The sequence below is a fragment of the Staurois parvus genome, unplaced genomic scaffold, assembly GCF_062004578.1.
Source record: "Staurois parvus isolate SC_StPar_1 unplaced genomic scaffold, SC_StPar_1.0 ptg000381l, whole genome shotgun sequence".
Taxonomy (NCBI): Eukaryota; Metazoa; Chordata; class Amphibia; order Anura; family Ranidae; genus Staurois; species Staurois parvus.
In genome coordinates this window covers 98,259-120,067 of record NW_028318177.1, presented here as the reverse complement: position 1 = coordinate 120,067, position 21,809 = coordinate 98,259, and the positions used below count along the sequence as shown (strand labels likewise).

General features: G+C 39.4%; 1 protein-coding gene across 3 annotated transcripts in view; it reads right to left on the bottom strand.

Moving 5' to 3' along the window:
• Positions 1-21,809, bottom strand: part of TRPM7 (transient receptor potential cation channel subfamily M member 7) — a 125,722-nt gene that overhangs the window by 69,135 nt on the left and 34,778 nt on the right. For all 3 annotated transcript variants that reach the window (XM_089685691.1, XM_089685689.1, XM_089685690.1), the window contains 12 exons: positions 21,625-21,759; positions 19,603-19,656; positions 17,420-17,560; positions 16,101-16,235; positions 15,485-15,762; positions 14,314-14,542; positions 13,739-13,894; positions 9,797-9,940; positions 7,155-7,283; positions 5,628-5,951; positions 3,940-4,114; positions 3,452-3,578 (listed from right to left, as the gene is read on the bottom strand). In XM_089685691.1, the coding sequence (XP_089541817.1) occupies positions 3,452-3,578; positions 3,940-4,114; positions 5,628-5,951; positions 7,155-7,283; positions 9,797-9,940; positions 13,739-13,894; positions 14,314-14,542; positions 15,485-15,762; positions 16,101-16,235; positions 17,420-17,560; positions 19,603-19,656; positions 21,625-21,759 (2,027 nt within the window). The remainder of the gene's footprint in view (positions 1-3,451; positions 3,579-3,939; positions 4,115-5,627; positions 5,952-7,154; positions 7,284-9,796; positions 9,941-13,738; positions 13,895-14,313; positions 14,543-15,484; positions 15,763-16,100; positions 16,236-17,419; positions 17,561-19,602; positions 19,657-21,624; positions 21,760-21,809) is intronic.

The window sequence follows — 21,809 nt, the reverse complement described above, 5'->3', positions numbered from 1 at the left end:
TATGTTCAGCAGACTGTGTTCTTCTATTGTTGTGACTTAGATGACGTTCAGAGCACATTTTATGCCCAATTCATGCAAAACTCCACGTAATCCCAAGGGGTTCACATACTTTTTCTTGCAACTGTACACCACCGCTGTGGAGTTGTCAGACTGAATCACGATTGGATGGCCATCCAACAGATTGGTCCAACAATGATGGAACAACCAAATTGCTTGAAGCTCAAAGTCAAAGGATGAGATTCCTTCAACAACTAAGGGCCCAGTGTCAATAAGGTGCCCAGGATCTCTCACCCAGTTTGACAGGCTGGCATCAGGCTGTCTTGAGACTCTGCCAAGATGGGAAGAATGAATCAGCCAAATTCCTGAGACACCAAGCCAGAGATAGCCTTATCAACTGAAATGGCCTATCCAGAGGAGGACAGATTTATCCCACAATGACAGATGCAGGGGTCTGGAGTGAAACTGGGCAAAGGGAACTGCTACAAAGGAAGCTTCCATCAGCCCCATGAATCTCATGCTAAAGCAGAGATTCAGATGGTTCAAAGGCTAAAGGGTCTGGACCTAAAACTGTAGAGTCTGAAGTTTCTCCTGGGGAAGGAACACTCTGGCCTGAAACAGGTCCAGGACCAGACCCAAAAGACAACAGACATCTCCCACTCTGAAAAGGGGGGGTGCACCTTCATGCCGAGGGCTTGTCTAAGGATTTGGGAGACTTGAACTGCCAGACCTGGTGAGTGAATGCGAAGACAGGCTTGGAGGACCTCAACACTGAAGTGAAGGGAGTAGAAAAATAAAGGGACGCTTCTTGGCTATGAGAGGAAGACAACAATGCAGTCTGCTCCTTAGATTTCTACCACTGGAGAAAAGAAGTGACCATACCACTAGTAATATCTTTGATGAGAGAATATTTAGGGCTGATCCAAAGAGGTATTGTTCCTCGGAGGGAGTGCAGATCAAACGTTTCTTACAATATAAATCCACAGTCCAGAACATTAGCCAAAAGTGCCTTTTGTGTATGCACTAACATATGGGATAGGCAAGAGTCTTCCAGTAAGCCATCACAGATGAAATGTAACACTTCAGCGATCTGCTCCATACATTTAACAATCAAAGGGTGAATGGCAGCGGTGGTTAGATCACTTTTCAGGGATTTCTCCCAGTCAAGAATGTTCTGATAAAGTAAAAGCACAGTCAGCATCACGTGTAAGGCAGGACCGGCCAATGAAAAACACAGTTCTGGACAGGGTTTCCAACCACTATTCAGTTTGGTCCTTAAAAGCATATGCATCCTTCACCTAAAAGGTAGTTAGCCTGTTAACCAAAAGGCTGCCAGGCCAATAGCCGTTTGGCGGCCGGCAAAATGCTGTAGATTTCCGGGTGGACGCCATATGGCGTACTCCCGGGCATGCACAGTTTTCTCGCTTGCAGAGCCGCGCAGCGGCACGATCTGTCACCGGCCGTGTACCTCGGACACGGCCGATGACAGATCTGAGTACCGGCCCCGTTGCCAGTACCATGTAACCTGCTGTAACCAATCACAGCAGGTCACATGACAGTTGTATACAATGGATGGCTTCATTCATGCCATCCATTGTATACTAGTGTCTAGCTGTGAATGGTCACAGCGATCACATGCACATGTGGCCAAATCACAGCTAAGCACAAAAAAAAAAAAAAACCCTGAATAAATCGATGTCATTCAGGTAAATGCTTGCTTATAGCAAAGTAATTCTTTGCTATAAGCAAATTATGTAAAAAAAAAAAAAAACAAAAATACTGATCACATCCCCAAAGTAGTACAATGTTACTATGGTAACAGTGTACTAGTTTGGACATGGTGAAGTATGAAAAAAAATCTTAAAAAGAAAAATATTTTATAAAAAATTAAAAAAATTAAAAATATATATATATATTTTTTTTTTTCATACTGTCACCAGTGTCCCTGATCACCGTCATGCCAGTTATATGATGATGCTGTACTGCATTGGTGACAGTATGTAAAAAAAAATAGTGAAAATAATTTTTTCATTTTTTCATTTTCTGAAAAATTATGACAAAAAAAAATACAACTTCAAAAAACTCGCCATGCCTCTTATGAAGTACGTCACACTGTCTACTTTGCAAAAAGGGGTCAATTGGGGGATATCTGCACTGTTCTGACATTCTTGGACCTAAAGAAATTAGATTGGCTGTCAGTACTTCAGGATTGATCAATATTCAGATCTATACTATAGTTTGTGAACTCTATAACTTTCCTACAAACTAAAAAATACATCCTAATTTGGGTTATTTTCACCAAAGACATGTAGCAGAATACATCTTGGCCTAAATTTATCAAGAACAATTATTTATTTGCAAACTTTTATAACAGAAACAAAGAGAAAAGTCAGCTTTTTTTCAAAATTTTCGGTATTTTTTTGTTAATTTAGCAAAAAATAAAACCCCCCGCGCTGATTAAATACCACCAAAAGAAAGCTCTAGTTGTGTGAAGAAAATGATAAAATTTTAGTTTGGGTACAGTGTTGTATGACTGCGCAATTGTCAATCAAAGTGTGAGAGTGCTGAAACCTGAAAAATGGCCTGGGAGAGAAAGGGGTAAAAGTGCCCGGTATGGAAATGGTTAAGGTACAATATGAGATGATCCACAGAAGGAACAGAACATTTCTCATCAAAATTTTTATGAAATACATACAAATCTAGCAGGAGAATAGTATGTGCAACGTTTCAGGATGCTTGCAACCTTCTAATAAGACCACAAAGTGTGGTCACATAAACAGGTAATTTGTAGTAGTGGATTATTGCACGTGAATTACTTCCTTCATGTTGACATGCAAAGTGTTTATGGGCATGGCACAAAAGTGGCCAGTGTGACTGTGGCTACACCGGCCCAGTATGTGTGATTCGAGAGGGCCCCGATATTAAAACTGGTAGGTGTAAGACACTTTGTTGCTAAGAGATGGCTGCTGGCAGCAAAACAATGCATCCCAATAACAGAACAGGGAGTTAAAGCTGTATAATGAAATTAAAGGTTTGTGGCAAGCTCCATGGAACAAGATGGGCTGTACTGACTTCACTACCTAAAACAGATGAGCCTTCAACATCTGGGAGCTCAATATGTCAAATGGAACCTTTAGTGGGAAAGAGACATTTTACTAGGGAAGCAACAGATATGTCGTATTCCAACCTTCCAACCCCTAAAAACCTGTTTAAAAAGCAGATTATAATACAGATTTAAAAAATAATAATAATAATTAGTTGAAACTAAAACAAGACCATCCAGATGTGTTAGTAGATAATTCCTTCAGTATCTATGCAAAGCATCTGGCATCTATCAAAGGTGTACAAGCCATATGGGAGAGCAACCACAGTCTAAAATCACTGAGAGAAGGTTTTCTGGAATTCATATGTGAACAAATTGTGATCTAGGAATGCAACCTCAAAATTGACTTACTTAAAAAATGCAATCAGAAGATTCACCATAATGATGTACTGTACAAAGAGGTAGACAGCTTGAAGAAATGGTGTCAACCATGTTCCCAGGTCACAGAGTTCTGGCACTTCAGAGTTTTCTGCACAAACTATAAGAAGGGAGAGCATGAACAAAGTCAAAGGATAAAGGTTTCAAAATTTTTATATGAAAAAGAAGAAAAAAATAAACCTCAAGATCCCCATCTCTTGAAAACCTTGAATGTTTATCTGCCTCATGGTTTTGGATATGAGTCATAGGTCAATAAGCTGCATGCAACATAACATTCCATTTTTGATCTTTGCAAGTTCACATATATACCATACATGCACACACACCTCTCCAGAACCGCAGGTGTAAATTCCACCCATTCCCCACCAACACTAGCCTTTGGTTTTCTATTTCCTATGAAGCTCTGAGGACAACAATTAGATACAACATTAACAAATGTGTGAATATGTCCTGAAACATACCATCAATCTCATAAGCATACACTTCCCCAAAGATCATCCAGTACGGTTGAAAAACAATGTTCCTGGCAAGCATCCAAGTTGGTTCTTCAAGTGGGTATAAAATTGCTTGTCTTGGAACTCCAAAACTCAGAAGAACAACGGCCATTATGACAACTATGTAGAACATGTTTGCAACCTTAAATTAATGGGAAATGATAGTTATTTTTTTTAAATATTACATTATAAATTAGGGTTTTTTTGGAACTAAGTGCATAAATAATAATCAAAATGTATGTCAGGGCAAAACTACAATTAAAAAAAAAAAAAAAAATCGGCAGGTTTTTTTAATAGATGAAAAATGTAAAGGAGCATAGTAAAATATTAAAAATAACGACTGGACACACTCTAGGAGGTGAAAAAGTGACGTTTAGGGGTAAATTTGTAAAATGCTTGAACATAAAATTTAATAGGCCTTTAAAGTTTTCAGCAGTTCATTTGCTCTGAATAAACAGCTAGCAGCAGAGGACATGTATGAACTAGAGACAAGGAGGAATGCATGCTGCCTCTTCCTTCTTCCCCCTGCCACTCCAATTAAGTGGGCTGGTGACCTTGGGAGCCAGATAGAAAATGAAAGTTCACCTGCATATAATAAACTGGCATAGCTTAAAGAGTAAGTTCATCTCTTGTAAGATGTTACAACCATACTCAGGGTGTAACATGTTACGGTTGCAGCAGCCCTCGCACCCCCTAACCCCTGTTGTGACAGCAAGCTGGGGGATATTCTCCTCACACCCGCTGTCACAATTTAAAAAAACAGACGCGTGCGTGAATCCTCCAACTCGGCTGCGTCATTCATTCATTCACAGAGTGCTGTGAATGGGAGAACTAAGAGTACACCAGCCTTTGTGGATGTCGTTTTGTAGTTCACAATGAACTACCAGGGCACTGATCAGCACTCTAGTTAGTTCGCTGATGCTTCCTGTCATTTTGTAACTGCCTGCCTGAATGAGGTACAGGCAGACAGCTTACATGGATAGTCTGCAGGAGCCTTGCATTGCACCCAGGGTACAATGGTTTGCAGGCTCCAAGTAAAAAAATAAAATCCCGTTTTTACCTGCAAAAGGACACGCATTTATTACTTATTTTTTTTACAAGAAGGTGAACCTAAAAAGCTAAATAACTTTCTGATTGTTGTTTACATTACACCCATATTTAGGTTGTAACATGAAATATGGTCAGAGTCACAGCCCACCACCCTCAACTCCCCCCCCCCATTCCCTTACAGAAGCACCAGTTCCTATCAAATTAGAATTAGGTGCGGCTGTGCATGGCTCCGCCCACACAGTCGCATGATTCATTCACGGAGAGCTGTGCATAAAAACACAAAAACTAAACTGCTGTGGTAAATGGGACTGTAGTTCCAAATACAGTACAAGTGCAGTGACGTCACCAAACTTGTAATTCACTAATATTCCCTCTATCTCTGGTGCTGAAGGTCCATACCTCGGTAAAGACCTGAGCTGGAGGAAACATCTGCAGGAGCCAGAGCATTCCACCAACAATCCACTGTTTTAACACATGGATAAAAAAATGATAAGTATATTCACTTTACTTTTCCAGATAGGGTTTAGGATACAAGTGACCTTTTGCCAACAGTGTAAATGTAAAAACAAAGATTTTAGAACTGTCAGTTCAACACATTAACTTACCATTTTGCCAATCATCATGACATAGGGTCCAGCCTGCTGATTGACAGCCAAAAAATCGAGTAGCCTGACGTACCAAAATACGATATTAAGACAGTAAATTAACCTTCCACTGAGTAAAACATGACCATATGCAGGCTCCTTTCCAGTTGCATTGTGGTTTGAATCAAGGTTTAACGGTATTTCGGCATCATACTTATATGATGCAAGCCTCAGTCCACACCCAACAAAGAAAGTAATGATGGCGATTGTATCCGTAATATTAAAATAATCACCAAACCACACTTTAATTTTCTGGTTAATTTTGCCAGCTTCAGACATAAATATCTGCAATGAAAAGAAACATGAAGAAAATTAGGCAAATATCACCAAAATATTTTTATTCAACACACTTCATTGTTGAACCAACAATGGAGCATCCTCTTTTGTGTTTTGTGGCATTGAAAGGGTGCGTTCTACTGATCGGGGTGGTAGCAGATCCGGGGGCTGTTGGAATTTCACACTGCAGAGTTGGAGTCGCATTCCCAGTTGTCTTAATCACTGCTGGGATGCAGATCTGTATTTCAGATATATCCACTCCACAGATATATCCACTCCTAGGACTGCTCCCTCCCTGTTTTTGTGTATTCCACATCTTCAAAGTGCGATGCTACAATACAAGCAGGGTTTGTGTGTTATATGTATTTACACAGAGCATTCCTTTTGTTTATCCTGCTATATTTTATGCTCGGTTGGTAATATATAACTTGTTATTATTTTTAATATGCACTACATTGGTGGGGTTTGACTAGGTAATGGTCTGCTCCTTTCCCCTCCCCCTTTTTGTAAACAAACGATTTTAAGGACTATATAAGATGTGATTTACGTTTGTATGTTAGCCATGATTTAGCCTGAATGGCCCAAACAGGTTGGCTTTTTACTGGCCGTATTTCCCTTTTTTCAATCAACTACAACTGTGTAGCGGATTCACATAGACGTGCCGGCATTTCTGTGTGGAATCGGCTTTGATGGTCCTGGTTCTGTCACATTGTTCCCTGCTGGTCTTTCGGTCTTGTCCATCCCATGTAATGTCACATTAAAGCATCTGGGATAGAAAGGATGGAAGGAGGGGCCAGCAGGGAACAGCTTGCTTGCCTGACCTGGGCTGCATGCTGAAAGTGATAGGAGAATGTCTGCAGCGAGGAAGCAATCTACCTGTCAGCTGCCTGCGATTGACAGGTAGATCACAGAAAAACCTCTGGGCGGAACCTTAGGGCTCCACTGAACCCCGGTTCAGAAATTCTATCTTAAACACTGCCTTGTCCAAGTGCTGTGATTAAAAACATTCACAGTACAATAAGGGAACAAACTTTTGAAAAACACTGATGGGAACAATATGCTACACTGTAAATAATCATGCAGGAAGCAACTAATAGAAAGAAGAAATACAATGCAAGCTCTTTAAAACAGCATTTGGATAAAACCTTCTATACTGTATGTTAAAACTAAGCAAAACCATAAGCACAGGTTAAAAAAGTGAAGTGCACCAACCTCTCGTATCTTTTCAATTGCATATGTAAAAATGTAAGCAATTACAAGCCACTCCTGAGCAGACGGCAAGGGTCCCATCTTCACCAAAACAACAAATGTGAAAAGCATGAGAAATGCCAAATAGAACAACTGTAAGAAGAAAAAAAAATTAATATCAGGATAAAAAAAGTAAAATAAAGAAAACATAATACACAAGTATTCATTGTTTTGGCAACAAATGGGGGATTCCTTGTACCTACCATAAAATCCTTTTCTATTTGTGCTTACCGAGAGCCAGTATTGTTGTTGGGGTATGTACCCTGCCTTCTCTATTGTTACCAGCTTGCAGAATTGGGGCATGCTACGCTGCCAATTGAGGTCAGTTAAAGCAACCTTACTTTTTTGTTTTGTTTCAATTTACACATTTTATTAAACCTCAGTTAAACCTGCTCAGCTGCCCAGCCCTAGTTAACACCTTCCCCCTTAGCTGCTATTTTTCTGCCAATTTTTGTTCTGATTTTCTATGTTTGGCCTTGTTCACATACCGCCTAGAGGAAACTTGGGTGCGCATGAGCAGCCCATTCACGTTTTGTTGTGGCAAAAATCACATCGCATTTAATCGGGAGGAATTGCCCAATTGTTACCGAGGCCTTAGATGTCTGTTACATAAAAAGTAAGTAACACAAATAAAAGCGCATTTGGCCATATTTCTCCTGTGGGTCACAAGAGTGCACTTAGTTCTGCACTCCTATGACCCAGATTCACTGAACCAGTCCAGGGTCTGGAGGCATATTAACTTCAGTGTTGGATCCAACCAAATGTCTTACCGCAGCTGGCTCAGTCTCTGCGCCTGATACAACTGCTCCCTGCACAGCCCGGACCTGCAGCGAGTGTTAGAGGGGCAGAGCAGAGAGTCAGTGACAGAGTCACCACACTCTGAAGACCGAGAAGCAGAGGGGCACAAATGCAGCATCCGACCGATGCTGCATCCACCTTCGTGAGTATGTGTGTGTGTGTTTCGTAAACTCCCATACTTCTCTTTTAACGTGTTCTTTTCCAGTTTTTAGTCTGTTATGTCCTCTGTGTATATTCAGTCTAATAGCTTTTTTTTGCATAAAAATAAAGCAATCTAATGAATATTTTTGAGGCCATATTTATGACGGTATCTCCAATAACACCTAGTTAGCATGCTAAGGGTTTGCATTAATTTGGAAGTCTATGGTTATCTACAATAAAATGAGTAACTTTCAACCATATGGAAGAAGGTCCCCTCAGTTGTTCGACACTTATGACAGATTGGATTATCGCTCTTCCTCATTTTATATAGTCCAACAGGAGTGTGTTTGGTGGAGATCTCACTTGTATTATTTTACCTTTGGAGGAAGAAACTGTGTCCAAATAGGTAGTCAGCACTTCATTGCAAGCCTCCTCTGACAGCTCAAGTATGAGAACATGCCATCTGTCTCTAGAGGGATGGCAGGCATTAGCTTTGGTCTGATTTAGGGAAGCGTAGTATCTAGAAATCAATTTGTATTCCAAGGATATAAGAAGTCTTGGATGTGTATGAAGCAGCACATGGTATAAAAGTTCAGTTAATAGACTTTGAAACATTTAATGATTAAGAGCTGCAGATACAGTCAATGCATTTCTGGGGGAAAAAATCGTCCCCTTATTCAGGGCTGGAGCAGTTGGCGTTAAAAACATCATAACAGAATGCATTAAGGGAATGGTGTTAGTCTTGGTGAAGTCTAGCATCTTTTAAACAGCACTAATGGCAGCCAATCCTTTTAGAGTAATCTCACCCACAATATAAATGTAGATCTAAAACCAAATATGTTAAGTATCAGAAAAGGTAAGGCTATTCAACAAATAAAATGATTATTTTTGTGTCCAAGGAGACCACCACTCTAGTCCCAGGGATATCATGTTGCATTTGTAGTTTAACAAAGAATGGCATATTACATCTGTCTGGCATAAAGCCCATTTGATCTGATCCAATCAGTACAGTAATGACAGAGTGTAGTCTTCTGGACAATAGCTTTGCCGATATTTTAACACATGTGTCAATTAGGGAAACTGGGCCTTGGGATTCACAGTCCAATGAATCCTTGGTAGGTTTGTGAAGTATTACTATAAAAATGTTTTGTATAGAGGACGGTAAAGAACCCCCCCCCCCCCCCAGCACTATTGTTTACTTGAAATAGATCAGAGGTAAGCATTTCTCTGTGTTTGATACCAGTCAAGCCTAAACCAGTCAGGAAAAGTGTTATATAAAAGCAGAGACCTGTATTGCCTTGCTCAGGGGTGCAGAGGAGGACTAAGGCTGCATTTGCCAAGGAGTACACTATACAAAGGGAATCCAGCCATGATCACTGTACGTAATCACTGTCCATGCACGAATAGCTGTGGCCCCAAACAGCCTCTCATTGCACTGTAGATTACCACTGGGATTCGCAGCATGACTAAACACCAGTGCGAATACAGTCTAGATCTTTAGTGTCCAACCTCCTAAGAGCAGGTCATTTTCCACAGAAGTAATGTGTACCCCCATTAATAATTAGAGAGGAAATTACAAGTATCACCGCTGCAGGACATCCTTAACATCCAAAATAACAATGACTCAAAAAAAACAAAACAAAAAAAAAAACTTTATCAATGCTTACCGTGTTAAACCAAAATTTCACAATTGGGGCATGGTAGAACGCATAGAACTTCTGAGCAATAGGAAGTCTTCGAGTTTTTGTTGGAATCTCAATTTCATGCTTAACTTCTGTACTGTCAAAAACCTGGACCTCCCTAAATACATTCTAAAACATACAAAACAAAGCAAATAAGTATGTTTCCAGAGCTATCCACAGTATATCTCAATATTCATAAGCTTGAAGTATTATAAAAACTATTAACTTATTCCACTTTAATGCCCCTAGTCAGCAGCATATATCTCTTCTTTGCATACCATTGCGCTGTTCAGCAGTTAAAGGTTACAGAGGGCCACATATGCCTCACATCCCTGCCCTCAGGAACCTACACCGCTGAGCTAAACACCAAACATTAACACGTTATTCCATATAACTGGCTGAAAGAAGCCGCATTGGTGAGTGAGTAATGCCTGGGCTGATCACTCACATGTGATCGCTGCATGAGAGAAAACATGTGAGTGTCTACGATTCGTTGTGGAAGTCAACAGCTTCCCATTGCTTTCAATGAGGCTGCCTCCTGCAGCAAACTGCAGGAACCCCACTAGAGTTCTCAAACCTAAACGGAGTGCAGGCGCATTCGCAGGCGTGAATGCACGCTAAAGCAAACCTGTTTAATTGCCCTGCAAAAGCAAAGAAGCCACTGTTGGGCTTAGAAAACACTGCTTCTACAAGAGTTTAGCTTTGTTTTTTTTTTCTGCCCGTAGAAGCAAGTCACTGTTATCCTATGTATCCATGCACATTAGGACATTTGAAAGCATATTTTAACCTCAGCATGTAAGAGATAGGAAAAAACCTGGCAGAAAACCAAGCTTGGCCACCTCTCCCCTGCATTCCCACTTGTCAAAGTGATCACCTATTTATTTATTTCAGGTACATATATAGCGCCGTCAATTTACGCAGCCCTTTACATATATATTGTACATTCACATCAGTCCCTGACCCTCAAGGGGTGTACAATCTAAGGTATAAAAATAAAAGACTAACAATTACAGTAGGTTCATGAGGTGGTGTAGTAACAACACTACCTTTACAGTATCTTGCATGTAACTTGGGCTGCTTCTTTAGATCTCAAAATCTACCAGCTGTTTTAATATGAAGTCTTCACTGAAAGTGACCAATACTTCTGTGTTTATCAGATTTTGAATAGCCAGGGTTTGTGTGAGGTTTAAAGTTGAAGTCTTGAACATTTGTAAAGCTCCCATACTGAAACTGCTTACTCTCCCCTCACTGCACACTGAACTTTCCATTTCCTGGCTGGTGAATGTCCAGCATCATCATATCCTTTGCTCCTCAGTCTGACTATCCCGGATCCAACCACTTTATTATTATGTGGACATGGGAAGAGGCTCAGCATCACACATGGGCATTAGCTAGGGTCCTTCACATGCAAATGCATTCTGTCTAAAAATGCCCACATCTCCAGACTGATAACCACCCACCCCCATTAAGGCATTTTGATATTTGCAATACCCCTCCCAAAAGCAGTCTACTGCTTGTATCAGGGACAAGGGCTCTTGAGAGGAGTACCAAGACAGGGTGCTGCAATGTTTTCAGGAGGCTATGTGCAGCGTCCTGCTGGCCCCTCCCACCAGCCATGAACTGCCTGTATTGCATAGATAAGCACAAAGACCCAGCAATGACACCAGTTTTAAAAATAGGATTTTTGACTCAAAGTGGAAGTTTATGCTTTCAGTCAACATTGACTATTTTTAATCCTTATGCTGCTAGCATTAGTAAATAGAATATAAAGTATTTAATATTTACTTGTTTTAAAGTTTTTTTTTACATTTCTTCAGTTACATGTCATAAAATTATGTTATAAATCCATGGAGTTTTCAGGTGGGGAGGAGGGGATTTCTCAACTATGCACACCCTGCTGCATACATGCCTGAGCAAAGGGCAGTTGGATTCCAGAGAGTAAGTGCTACATAAATCATCTGCCCTTACTCAAGATGACCACAGCCAGAAATGCTAGGGGGATGTTTTTCAAAGTGGTTTCTCAGCAAAATAAAGCAAGCTGATGTGGATGGATGAATGGATGGATGAGTTTGCTTAGAATATTAAAAATGAACGAAATGACATTTTTGGTTTGTGGTTCGCAGATGCAGTGTTGTTCCACTTTAAGGTACAACCTTTAAGTACATTAAAGGACACAGGATGAAGTAATTCAGGCACATTAGGCTATGCTGCGGCCTTCAGGAGGTTGGACACAAACAAACATGTCAAGATAGTCTAGTATGATCCCTCTTACTCCAATCATGCCTCAATTTTTTAAGCTGCAAAAGTAGGAGTTGATACCAAGAACAAAGGGAAGGGACCAAATGTCCCCAATGTACTCCATGAAAAGGATTTTTATGGCAAGTCAAAAATCATATTTTCTTAACTAAGGGACACAGGATGAAGTAATTCAAGTACATTGGATGTCCAAGAAAGCAGTCTAATTGGAGGGTGGGCAAAACAGCAAAAAAAGGCTTACACATACACACACACACACAGTATATATATATATATATATGTATATATATATATATATATATATATATATATATAAATAAATATATATATATACACACATATACATACACACACATAGTGAAGTGACTGGCCTCAGGTGATACACAGAGATAGAACATCCTACAACATTTGTACCTGTATCTGCAGTCTTCTCTACATATGTACAAAGTCTAGAATTTATAAAGCTTCTCTGAGAGTTCAGAAAAAAGGGGGCAGAGAGCTGATTGGAGGGAAAAGAGATGTCCCCCTCCACACAGCTCACAGGAACAGAGCACCATGGCCCTGAATCTGTAAAGTGCTGTGAGAATGCACCATGCTTCTTCCTCTCAGTGGGGTCCAGGTATGGATTCTGTGGTAATGCCAAGGATCAGCTGATCCTTCTGACTGAAGCAACTAAAGAAATTCGCTAGAAGAAAATACATTTTCTAAAAATCAAAGAAAAAGTTTTGATTATCTCCAAGGAGAAGCTCTCCATTCTCCTAGAACACTAGCAAAAAAAATAAAGTATGATGGGGGGGGGGGAGATCTTGTTCTTGAGAGTAGACAGGCAACCAAGGAAGATAAATCGAGGAATAATTAAGAAGGTTAACCTATTCACACCAAGTGTACGCAAATATGCAGCCTCTCAGAGGATGGGCCTTGACGCCAAGCGGCTGCATATTTTTGTACCATTTGTAAACAAACTTGTGCTGAGAGCACATGCCCTGAGCGCTCCCAGCACTTGTGTCGGTGTCCCATGGAAAGGTCCCAATCTCTCCTTGCGATCAGGACTTTTCCGATCATATGACTGCCATGACAGCCAATCACAGCAGTCACAAAACCCTAAACCCCACCCTGCCTCCCGGAGTCAGAAACCCCTTAAAAGGGCTGGGAGGCGCCGGCGTGAAGTGTATCAACCAGTTTAATTTTTTTTAAATAAACATAAGAATTTTACCCAGTCATTGCTGTGTGTTCACCATATTATACATTTCAAATCTGTGTTCCTTTCCTGCACTCTAATCATACTAATTTATCCATAAAACCCCAAGGGACGGTTCACACCATAGTAACACAATCCAGATGCGTTCTGGATGCGTTTCTGCATGCACATTTTTGGCACATTCGTATGTGTTTTTGATGCTTTTCGGTTCATTTTTTCCCCTCTTTCTTTTCTACAATTTAAATAGGGACATGTGCTTTCCAGTGCATTTTACGGAGTTCCAGTATAGTTCTGTGCAGGAAAAATGCAGACTATTTTACTTTTTTTTCTGCCACTGGAACTGCAAGCACTGATGTGAACTGTGACATTGACAACCATATAACCTACTTTCTGTACGTTTTGGAAAAAAAAAAAAGTACACTGAAAATGCAAGTAGTGTGAACTGGCCCTAAGTGATTGGTTTGTTAACTCACCATGGCAATGTTCTCTGGCACCTGCTGGAAGTTATTCTCACTGTCATCCATTGTCATTTGGTGGGCATCTTGAGACTGTGGGATGTGGGACATTTCTGCCTTGGTTTTATATTCAAGCATTAGAATTGTAGGTGGAACCAAAATACTCAAAATAACCTTGAACACAAAAGTTAAAAAAGTTAAAAGTAGTTTATCTACAAAGCTTCATTTAGTGAAAAAGGTTACCTGTTAGCAAAGGTAATCTAAACTAAAATGCCTGGCAATGGGTATTTCTTTGACATGTTAACAGTAACTTACATTTTTTTTTTAAAAGCACAAAACATTCAAATTGAATGATTTCCAGATATACGAACTCATTGGTACATCTGAAATCCTTTCACTGTGAATATGCTTCACTTATTCAGATTATAAGAATAAACAAAGAATATGAAAGTAATAAATACTATACAATGTACTGTATATTGCTTAATGTATGTATACTTTTAATAATAAAAGACAAAAAGTTAAAATTATCCAGCACAACATTTAAGCTGTTTAAATACTGAAGAAACATTTTGTAAGGTTGCATAAAGTACCTTATACCAGGAATTCTTCCTCATGTTTAACCGTCCCATCCACATATCAGACAGCAGCATTTGGGTACAGGTGTGGGACACAAAATTACGGAGCCTTGATGATACAGCTAATTTCAGGCAGGTGGAATTGCTCCAGTTTTTGAGTTCATAAGTAAGAATCTTCATTGCCATTGTTTCATCCTGTTTGAAGGCTTGATCAAGCAGGTCAACAGCCAGTTGTCCAAATTCACTACAACATGCAAAAAATGCATATGAAATTGTGCTATCAACACAAGTCTTTACTTTATTGATAAAGGAGAAAGCTATAGTATCACTATGCCAAATAATAATCACATACATTCTTAAGCTAGCTGTGTCTACAGCAGTAGTTAGTAAGCATCTAGTAACGTTAGCTTGAATGGTACCAAAGTCAGACTGCCGTTTCAATAGCCCCCTTTAAAACTATACAATTATTTTATGACACAAAGTACATTAGGAACTTCCAAGAAATCTTAGACATAAAAAATGTATAATGTTTAGCAGGTTTTATGACCAAAACACTCATCGTTTTATTTGACCAGCAGCAGGCAATATGAAAAAAAATATATTCAAAACCAAAAGTGAATTAAAAATGTATTAAAGGGACTGTGGCTTTAGGATTCAGACGCTTCACCGTAGTCTTTGCTTATTAGTTGCAGGTATCCTAGTCCAACCTATTATCCACTTCTTAAAGCATGGAATCTGGCTAGCATGTTTCTTTTACTGCAGAAGACACATTGTGAGGTTGATTTACTAAAGGAAAATAGACTGTGCACTTTGCAAAGTGCAGTTGCACTCTGCAAAAGCAGTTGCTCCAGAGCTTAGTAAATGAGCAGATGTTCTGCTGACGTCCTCATCCAATCATGTGCAAGAAAAAAAATGCTTTTTTTTATATTTTCCTTGCGTGTGATTGGGTATTTTTTGCAAAGGGAAGCTGTACCTCATTCACTAAGCTCTGGAGCAACTACACTTGCAGAGTGCAACTGCACTTTGCAAAGTGCAAGGTTTATTTGCCTTTAGTAAATCAAAGCCTGTATGTCTCTTGTGAAATAAAAAAGCCTACCTCCTCATAGTTTTTGAAAGAGGGATTTTAGTTCCATTTTACCATAAGACTGCAAAACAAAGTCCAATAAACAATTATGATTTGGAATACCTTGAATGTTCCTTCATTTCCTCTGAGAAGTCATCCACAACATCACTTTGCTTTGCTTCATAGGCCATGGAGCGGCACATTTTGCATGCTACAAGAGCTTTTGCCATGGACTCCTCCCCGTGCTGCCAGAAAAAAAGGGCCATTTTCTGTCTCTTCATTAGGACTGCCCAAACTAACAGCTCATTAAATGGGTAAGGAAAGCGTTTCATTTCTGGATCATCAATATCCACAATCTCATCTTTAACCCTTTTCTTCTTCACGTCATCTATGGAGGCATCCTGCAAGAAAACATAGAGCATGAGGCATTTGCATTTAAATACGCCAACAGCATCCTTTTAAATAGCTGAAGATTGGCCAACAGTCACCAAATTTAAGACTCAACCCTCCAAAACTACATCTTATACTTTATAAGAACTTTACATTTTTCATTATATGCTGCAAAAGGAGGAGCAAGACCCCATATGGGGCAAGAGTAGGCCCAGTGTGATGGCAAGATTTTGATATTTAGGAATCAATAGGTAATGTTTAAAATTACAATCCTTAACCCAGAATAAAATAAAGTACTGAACAATAAAAAAAAGAAAACTCTCTGATCTTAACAGCAAAATTGCATTACCTTTGGTTTGTAAGGCTGTGCAGTTTTGATAAAGTGATTGTGCCTCATCCTCTCCTTTTTATCTGCTCTACTTCCAAAGGATTCATGCGGTTTACGCATTTGAGGTGTATTGCTTGAAGTGTTTCTCCCAGAACGCTGGAAATAAAATTGTAAAATCTGATGTTAACCAGAAACCTTGTACTATGAGTCGCAGTATCTCAGGTAGCCTAGACAATTTTATCAGCAATCCATAAATGTGTATAAATAATTTTCAAACGTGAGAGGAAACTCCAGAGGTAGCACTCTTTTCTATGTTCCTGATATCCATAAGGACCAATAAAAAAAGGGCCTAATCTTAGCAGGTCAAGCACCTTGCCACTGGAAGTCTCCCATTGCACTCACTATCAGGGACTGGGTGACAGAATTAAACATCATGAGAATGGAAGAAGCGCTGGCTACCGCCAATGAGAGTTGCAGTAAATTTTGGGGATTATGATACGCTTTAATAGACTTTGCAGCCTCGCTTCAGTTGTTACAATTTCTCAGATGAGCTAGTTTTAACCAGGTCCTATTGAGTCAATTTGTTTTGTTTCCTTTTCTTCTATTTATTGTTTGATACAAAAATGGTGGCCTCCCATTGTGATCTATTATCAGATGCTCCCCTACCGACATGACCTACATGTGCATTTGTGGGGAACAGGATCCAGACTCGCTTTCACTTGGTGTACCTCATCTCTTTTCTTATGAATGTTGATAAAAATATAACATGTGCCAGAACTTGTATTTCCTCATTCTAGAATCTTTGACATTTCAAGTTGATAGTATCTTGTGTTATTTTGATGTCGTCTTGGTAGATTGGATTTGTATCTTTCACTGATGATGATTGTATACATTTCTTGTTTTGCCACGACCTTAATAAACATATTTTATTAAAAAAAAAAATAATAATTTTCAAAGCAACAGTTTTAACCCTTTTCACTACCACCAACATATGGCACACTTCAGCAGCAGTGGGGGAGAGTCTGAAAGTCAGCTGTCCGGTGGAAGCGATCTGGTGACTGCTTGATCACTTCCTTGCATCCCTGGTATATTCACTACATACTTCAATGTTAAAAAGGGTTAGGGTCAAAAAGACCCCCAATGTTTCATTAACGAGAACATGTCACAACAAAACAGTATCAAACATGGGGACTTTCTGTGCCCTAAACCGAAAAAAAAAAAAAAAGTTTAAAGTAATCTTCAGACTTCAAGCCTAAAACGTGTGCCAGCAAATACCATGTTTGAAACCAGACAGGAAGTAAAGAATGAGTATTATCCAAGTTACCCTGATTACAACCTACCCGGTTTCCCGCAAGAAGATTGTTGTAGATGATTCGAAAGCGTTTTCTTGTGTAAGTGCATCTATAGGTTCCTCCCATGAGATATTCAATGACCAGACCCACATCAATCAGCGTAATTTTGTAGTCTGGGGGGAGGTTACCCTGCAACCCACAAAACAAGTGGAAATAAATATAAACCTTTAGGAGCTTACAAAACAGTAATGCCATTTTTACAACTTAAAGTGAAACTGCTGTATAAAAATATAACTACAACAAAAATATACTTTTGGATGATTTAAGGTACCAATAGATGCCATGCGTTTTATCATCAGGCCTTCCAAAGCATTCCACAAGCCTCCCCCAAAAGCACCTACAAAAATAACTTTCTAAAAGTCAGCACAAAAGCCACATTTCCTGCCTGCATACCACATAGGCTTGGTTCCTAGGCAACTTACTGGCAATTACAGCTAAAGCATTAGGAAAATCAGAGTTGCCCAGAAGCTCCAACTTTGAGAACATAGGCATTTGCATAAAAGGAAGTGGCGTGTCAAAAAAGTACGTCTTAGTACTACTCTGTTTCCTTCTGCCTTCGCAAATTGTTACATTACAACAGGAATAGTTATACAACAGGTATTTTTATTCAGTCACATCCCACCTATGCTGCTTTCTAAGATATGTACCAGCAAGACTGTTATCCACTGAGCATGGCAGACAGAAACAGGGGAAAAAAAAAAAACTTACATACTTACTTACTCACTTTTAATGGTGTCAATCAATCATAATAAAGGCTACGTGAAGAGTGGAAACTAATCAAAATTTTATTTCACTGATCTGAATTGTATACAGACATCTCACAGGCTGCTGCGGAGTACAGCCAGCCATGTTATATTTATCGATCATCTTCTGTACAACCAGCCTGTCGAATAAATGCTGATCATTCATTGTATTCTGATGGTGGATAGTCTCCCCAGCGCCATAACACAATAGCTCCGAGGGAGGGATTCCCCCATCCACATGGAGTGTGTCAATGGGGGAATCAGGTCATTTTTTTCGTTCAACCCTTTGGTTGAAAGAAAAAAAACTAGCCCATCTATGGCCAGCTTAACTATTTTTAAAACATCTGGCACTTTTATTGATTAAGAAATGGCACGGTTTATTCTGAAAAATAACGACCATAGTGAATCCTGCAGTACAAGTTGTCAGTCAGCAAAAGGCAATTTCACTATTCTATACAGTAAATGATTCATATGCATGGGAACGTTGCCTCTTATTGCCTTACACTATCCTCTCTGCTACCAGGATAAAGTACCATCCCTCTCATTATTAAGTCCCTCCAATAGCAGCATATCACCTTAAAAAGGACAGATCAAAGTAAGAATCAAAAACAAAGATGGGCATAGATTAACTAAAACTGATATCCACATAATGCGCATGGGTCTCATGGCTGATGTTAATCTTCCAGTAAATAACTCGACTGATAAATGCACGTGTGTGATCATCATAGAACTCCTATGGTTATTCAGATAAGCAAGTTTTTTAGTGCAGGTGCCCAGTCCCTATATTTGACACAGATACCTGTGTTGTATTCAATTTATTAAAAGGAATAAATACTTTCCAATACATTTTTAGTTTTACTTGTAAAAGATATGACAGATGTAAACAATGTTATTAATGTGTATTTAAAAATGTTTCAATCTATAGTATGTTAGCATAGATGTATTTGGGTGCAGCCATATTACTGCATATTTAGACTTTCCTTCCTGCCTTGCAGGATATGGACTGCTTTCATTTCTGCTTTTTATCACAAAGTCTGCCAACCCACTGAAAAAATATGCTGCCTGTGTGGCTGATCTATTATTTCAAAAAGCTGAATCAAAAACAGAGCAATCTCAAAACTTACAGGCTAATGCTCTATCAACAGCCACTCAACAACGCAACTCAAAATGTGTGCTCAGAGCACCATACCTTCCATTCTAACAGCCCAATATTTACATACAGCTGACCAAATCTTTTGAAAGGAAAGAGAAGTAGAGAACAAAATGCATTGGATGCCTCTAAATAAAATACATAAATAATTAAATAAATGAAAAGAAAATGAAAGTAGTAATGATGACTGATAAACAAACAACAGTAAATGTGGCATGGCACTTGTTTGAGAAGTACTCAAAACAAAAACAACTAACAGGGAATAATGTTAAATTTACCTGTTTTACGTCGCGGACAAGATGGAACAGAGTTGGGTTAGTAGGACCTTGTTTCTTTAATGCAAACAAAAAAACAAAAAACAAAACAAAAAACAAAAACAACAAAAAAAAAACAAAGAAATACAGGTGAGTTATGTTATGACCTAAGTTAATAAATGACAATCTTTTAGACATTTAAAATGTTTATTTATTTTCCTATTTAGGATGTGTGAAAGGGTATTAAAAGAGATGAACAGAGTAGAAAATGATTTATTTATAGTTTAAGCCTCCAAAAAAAAAAAAAAACCCTTCAACCAGCGTAGCAAAAACAGTACTGGAATTTCGCTAACAAAATGGTAGCTATGGAAGTTGTAAAATGAACATCATCTGACCTAAAATGACCTCACTAGACAGTAAGAAAAGTGCAGACAGAGGGGCTACACAGCCATCATGAATGCTTTGGGGACAACTTGCTTTCTGGAATTGCAGGCTACTTAAGCAGCCTGAAACTAGGAACAGAAATCAGCTTACTGCTGCAGAACCATCATACACGTACCCATTAAAAGGATAGCATACAACAGTGATCGGCAAGCCTGCCAACCAATACCAAAGGGTTAAAAGAGTGCTTTGAGCTAAATGAGTCAATATTAAACAAAATGCTTACTTTGCATTCCATCAGATTAATAGGAATAGTGCCTGAAGCACCTGGCATACTCATGTCACAGCATTACTTCATCTAAATGGCAACTCATGCTAGGGAGAGCACAGAGGATGCCAGTATGGAATATTGGAAAATAAGGGCACCAGGCACACAGTACCTATGTGGATCAATATTAACATAAACCTAGGCTTTATCCATGCAGATCAAACTGCCACCATTCCCAGCAGCATATTCTTCTTTCCTTCATTTCCCCCAAGGCTCTGGTTAACCACAAGGTGCAAACTGAAGTACCCAGTAATTCCATGTTTGGGGAATATGTGATGCTCTCCCCTTCCTCCCATATGACAGCATTGGTTCTTGGCAATTGGCCCTCACATGGAAGTGGAAGGAGAATCTTTAACCCTGTGTGAGCTCCAGGTTGTGACTTGTTCTCTTCATTCCAGTGATTAAATGACTGGGGAAGGGGTGTAAAGAAGAGTTGAACATGTAGCTGGGGAGGGCAGCAACTCTTTCATCTGCATGTATTCAAAACATTAACAATAACATATAAAGCCATTTATAACTCTGCTCCAAATTACATCACCGATCTTGTCTCCAAATATCACCCAAGCCATACTCACCGCTCCTCGCACAACCTTCTGCTCTCTAGCTCCCTTGTCTCCTCCTTCCATGCTCATCTCCAGGACTTCTCCAGAGCTTCCCTCATCCTCTGGAACTCTCTACCTCAATTTATCAGACTATTGCCTGCTCTGCTCACTTTTAGGCGATCTCTGAAAACCTCTCTTCAGGGAAGCCTATCCCGCCCTCAGCTAATAATGGAATCTTCTACTCCTCCTTCCAGTCCATCCCCCACAGTTACTACCTTTTGTACCACTAGCCCCTCCCTCTTAGATTGTAAACTCCAAGGAGCAGGGCCCTCCTAACCCTCTTGTATTGAACTGTATTGTTGCTGTATTGTCTCCTGTTATATTGTAAAGCGCTGAGCAAACTGTTGGCGCTATATAAATTCTGTATAATAATAATAATGTGTAAAGAGCACTCTTAGGGGAAGTACTCTTAAGGACTGCAGTTACATTGGCATGACATTGCATGACCAGAAGGTGACAACTTGCTGGACACAAGCATGTACAAGATCATGTATCTAAATACAAGACAAGAGTTCTGGTGTTTTAGAAAAAAAAAATGCATGGCAAACAACAGAAACAGACTAGTTGTTCAAAATATTGAGTGAGAGAAAATGAAACCGATGGCTGTGGACAACTGCCACACTTCTATAAAGGCATTCAATTACTTTCAAGAAAGGGTAACAAAGTGCAAAGCATACACAGGGCATCAACAGAAGCCTCACTACCCTTTACAACAAAACATTACGTTTAACTTACAGTATTATACAGCTCTTCCAATCTGGGGATTGTAAGAAACTTGTGCATGCTGACACCGTTTTCTATGAGAAGTTTGACAAAGGCAACCCTATCCATTACAAGCGCATCCAGCATGGCTTGTTCCAAAGAACCAACCTGAGGAAACATTTTATAAACCAGTTAAAGATATAGAGCCCATAAACATA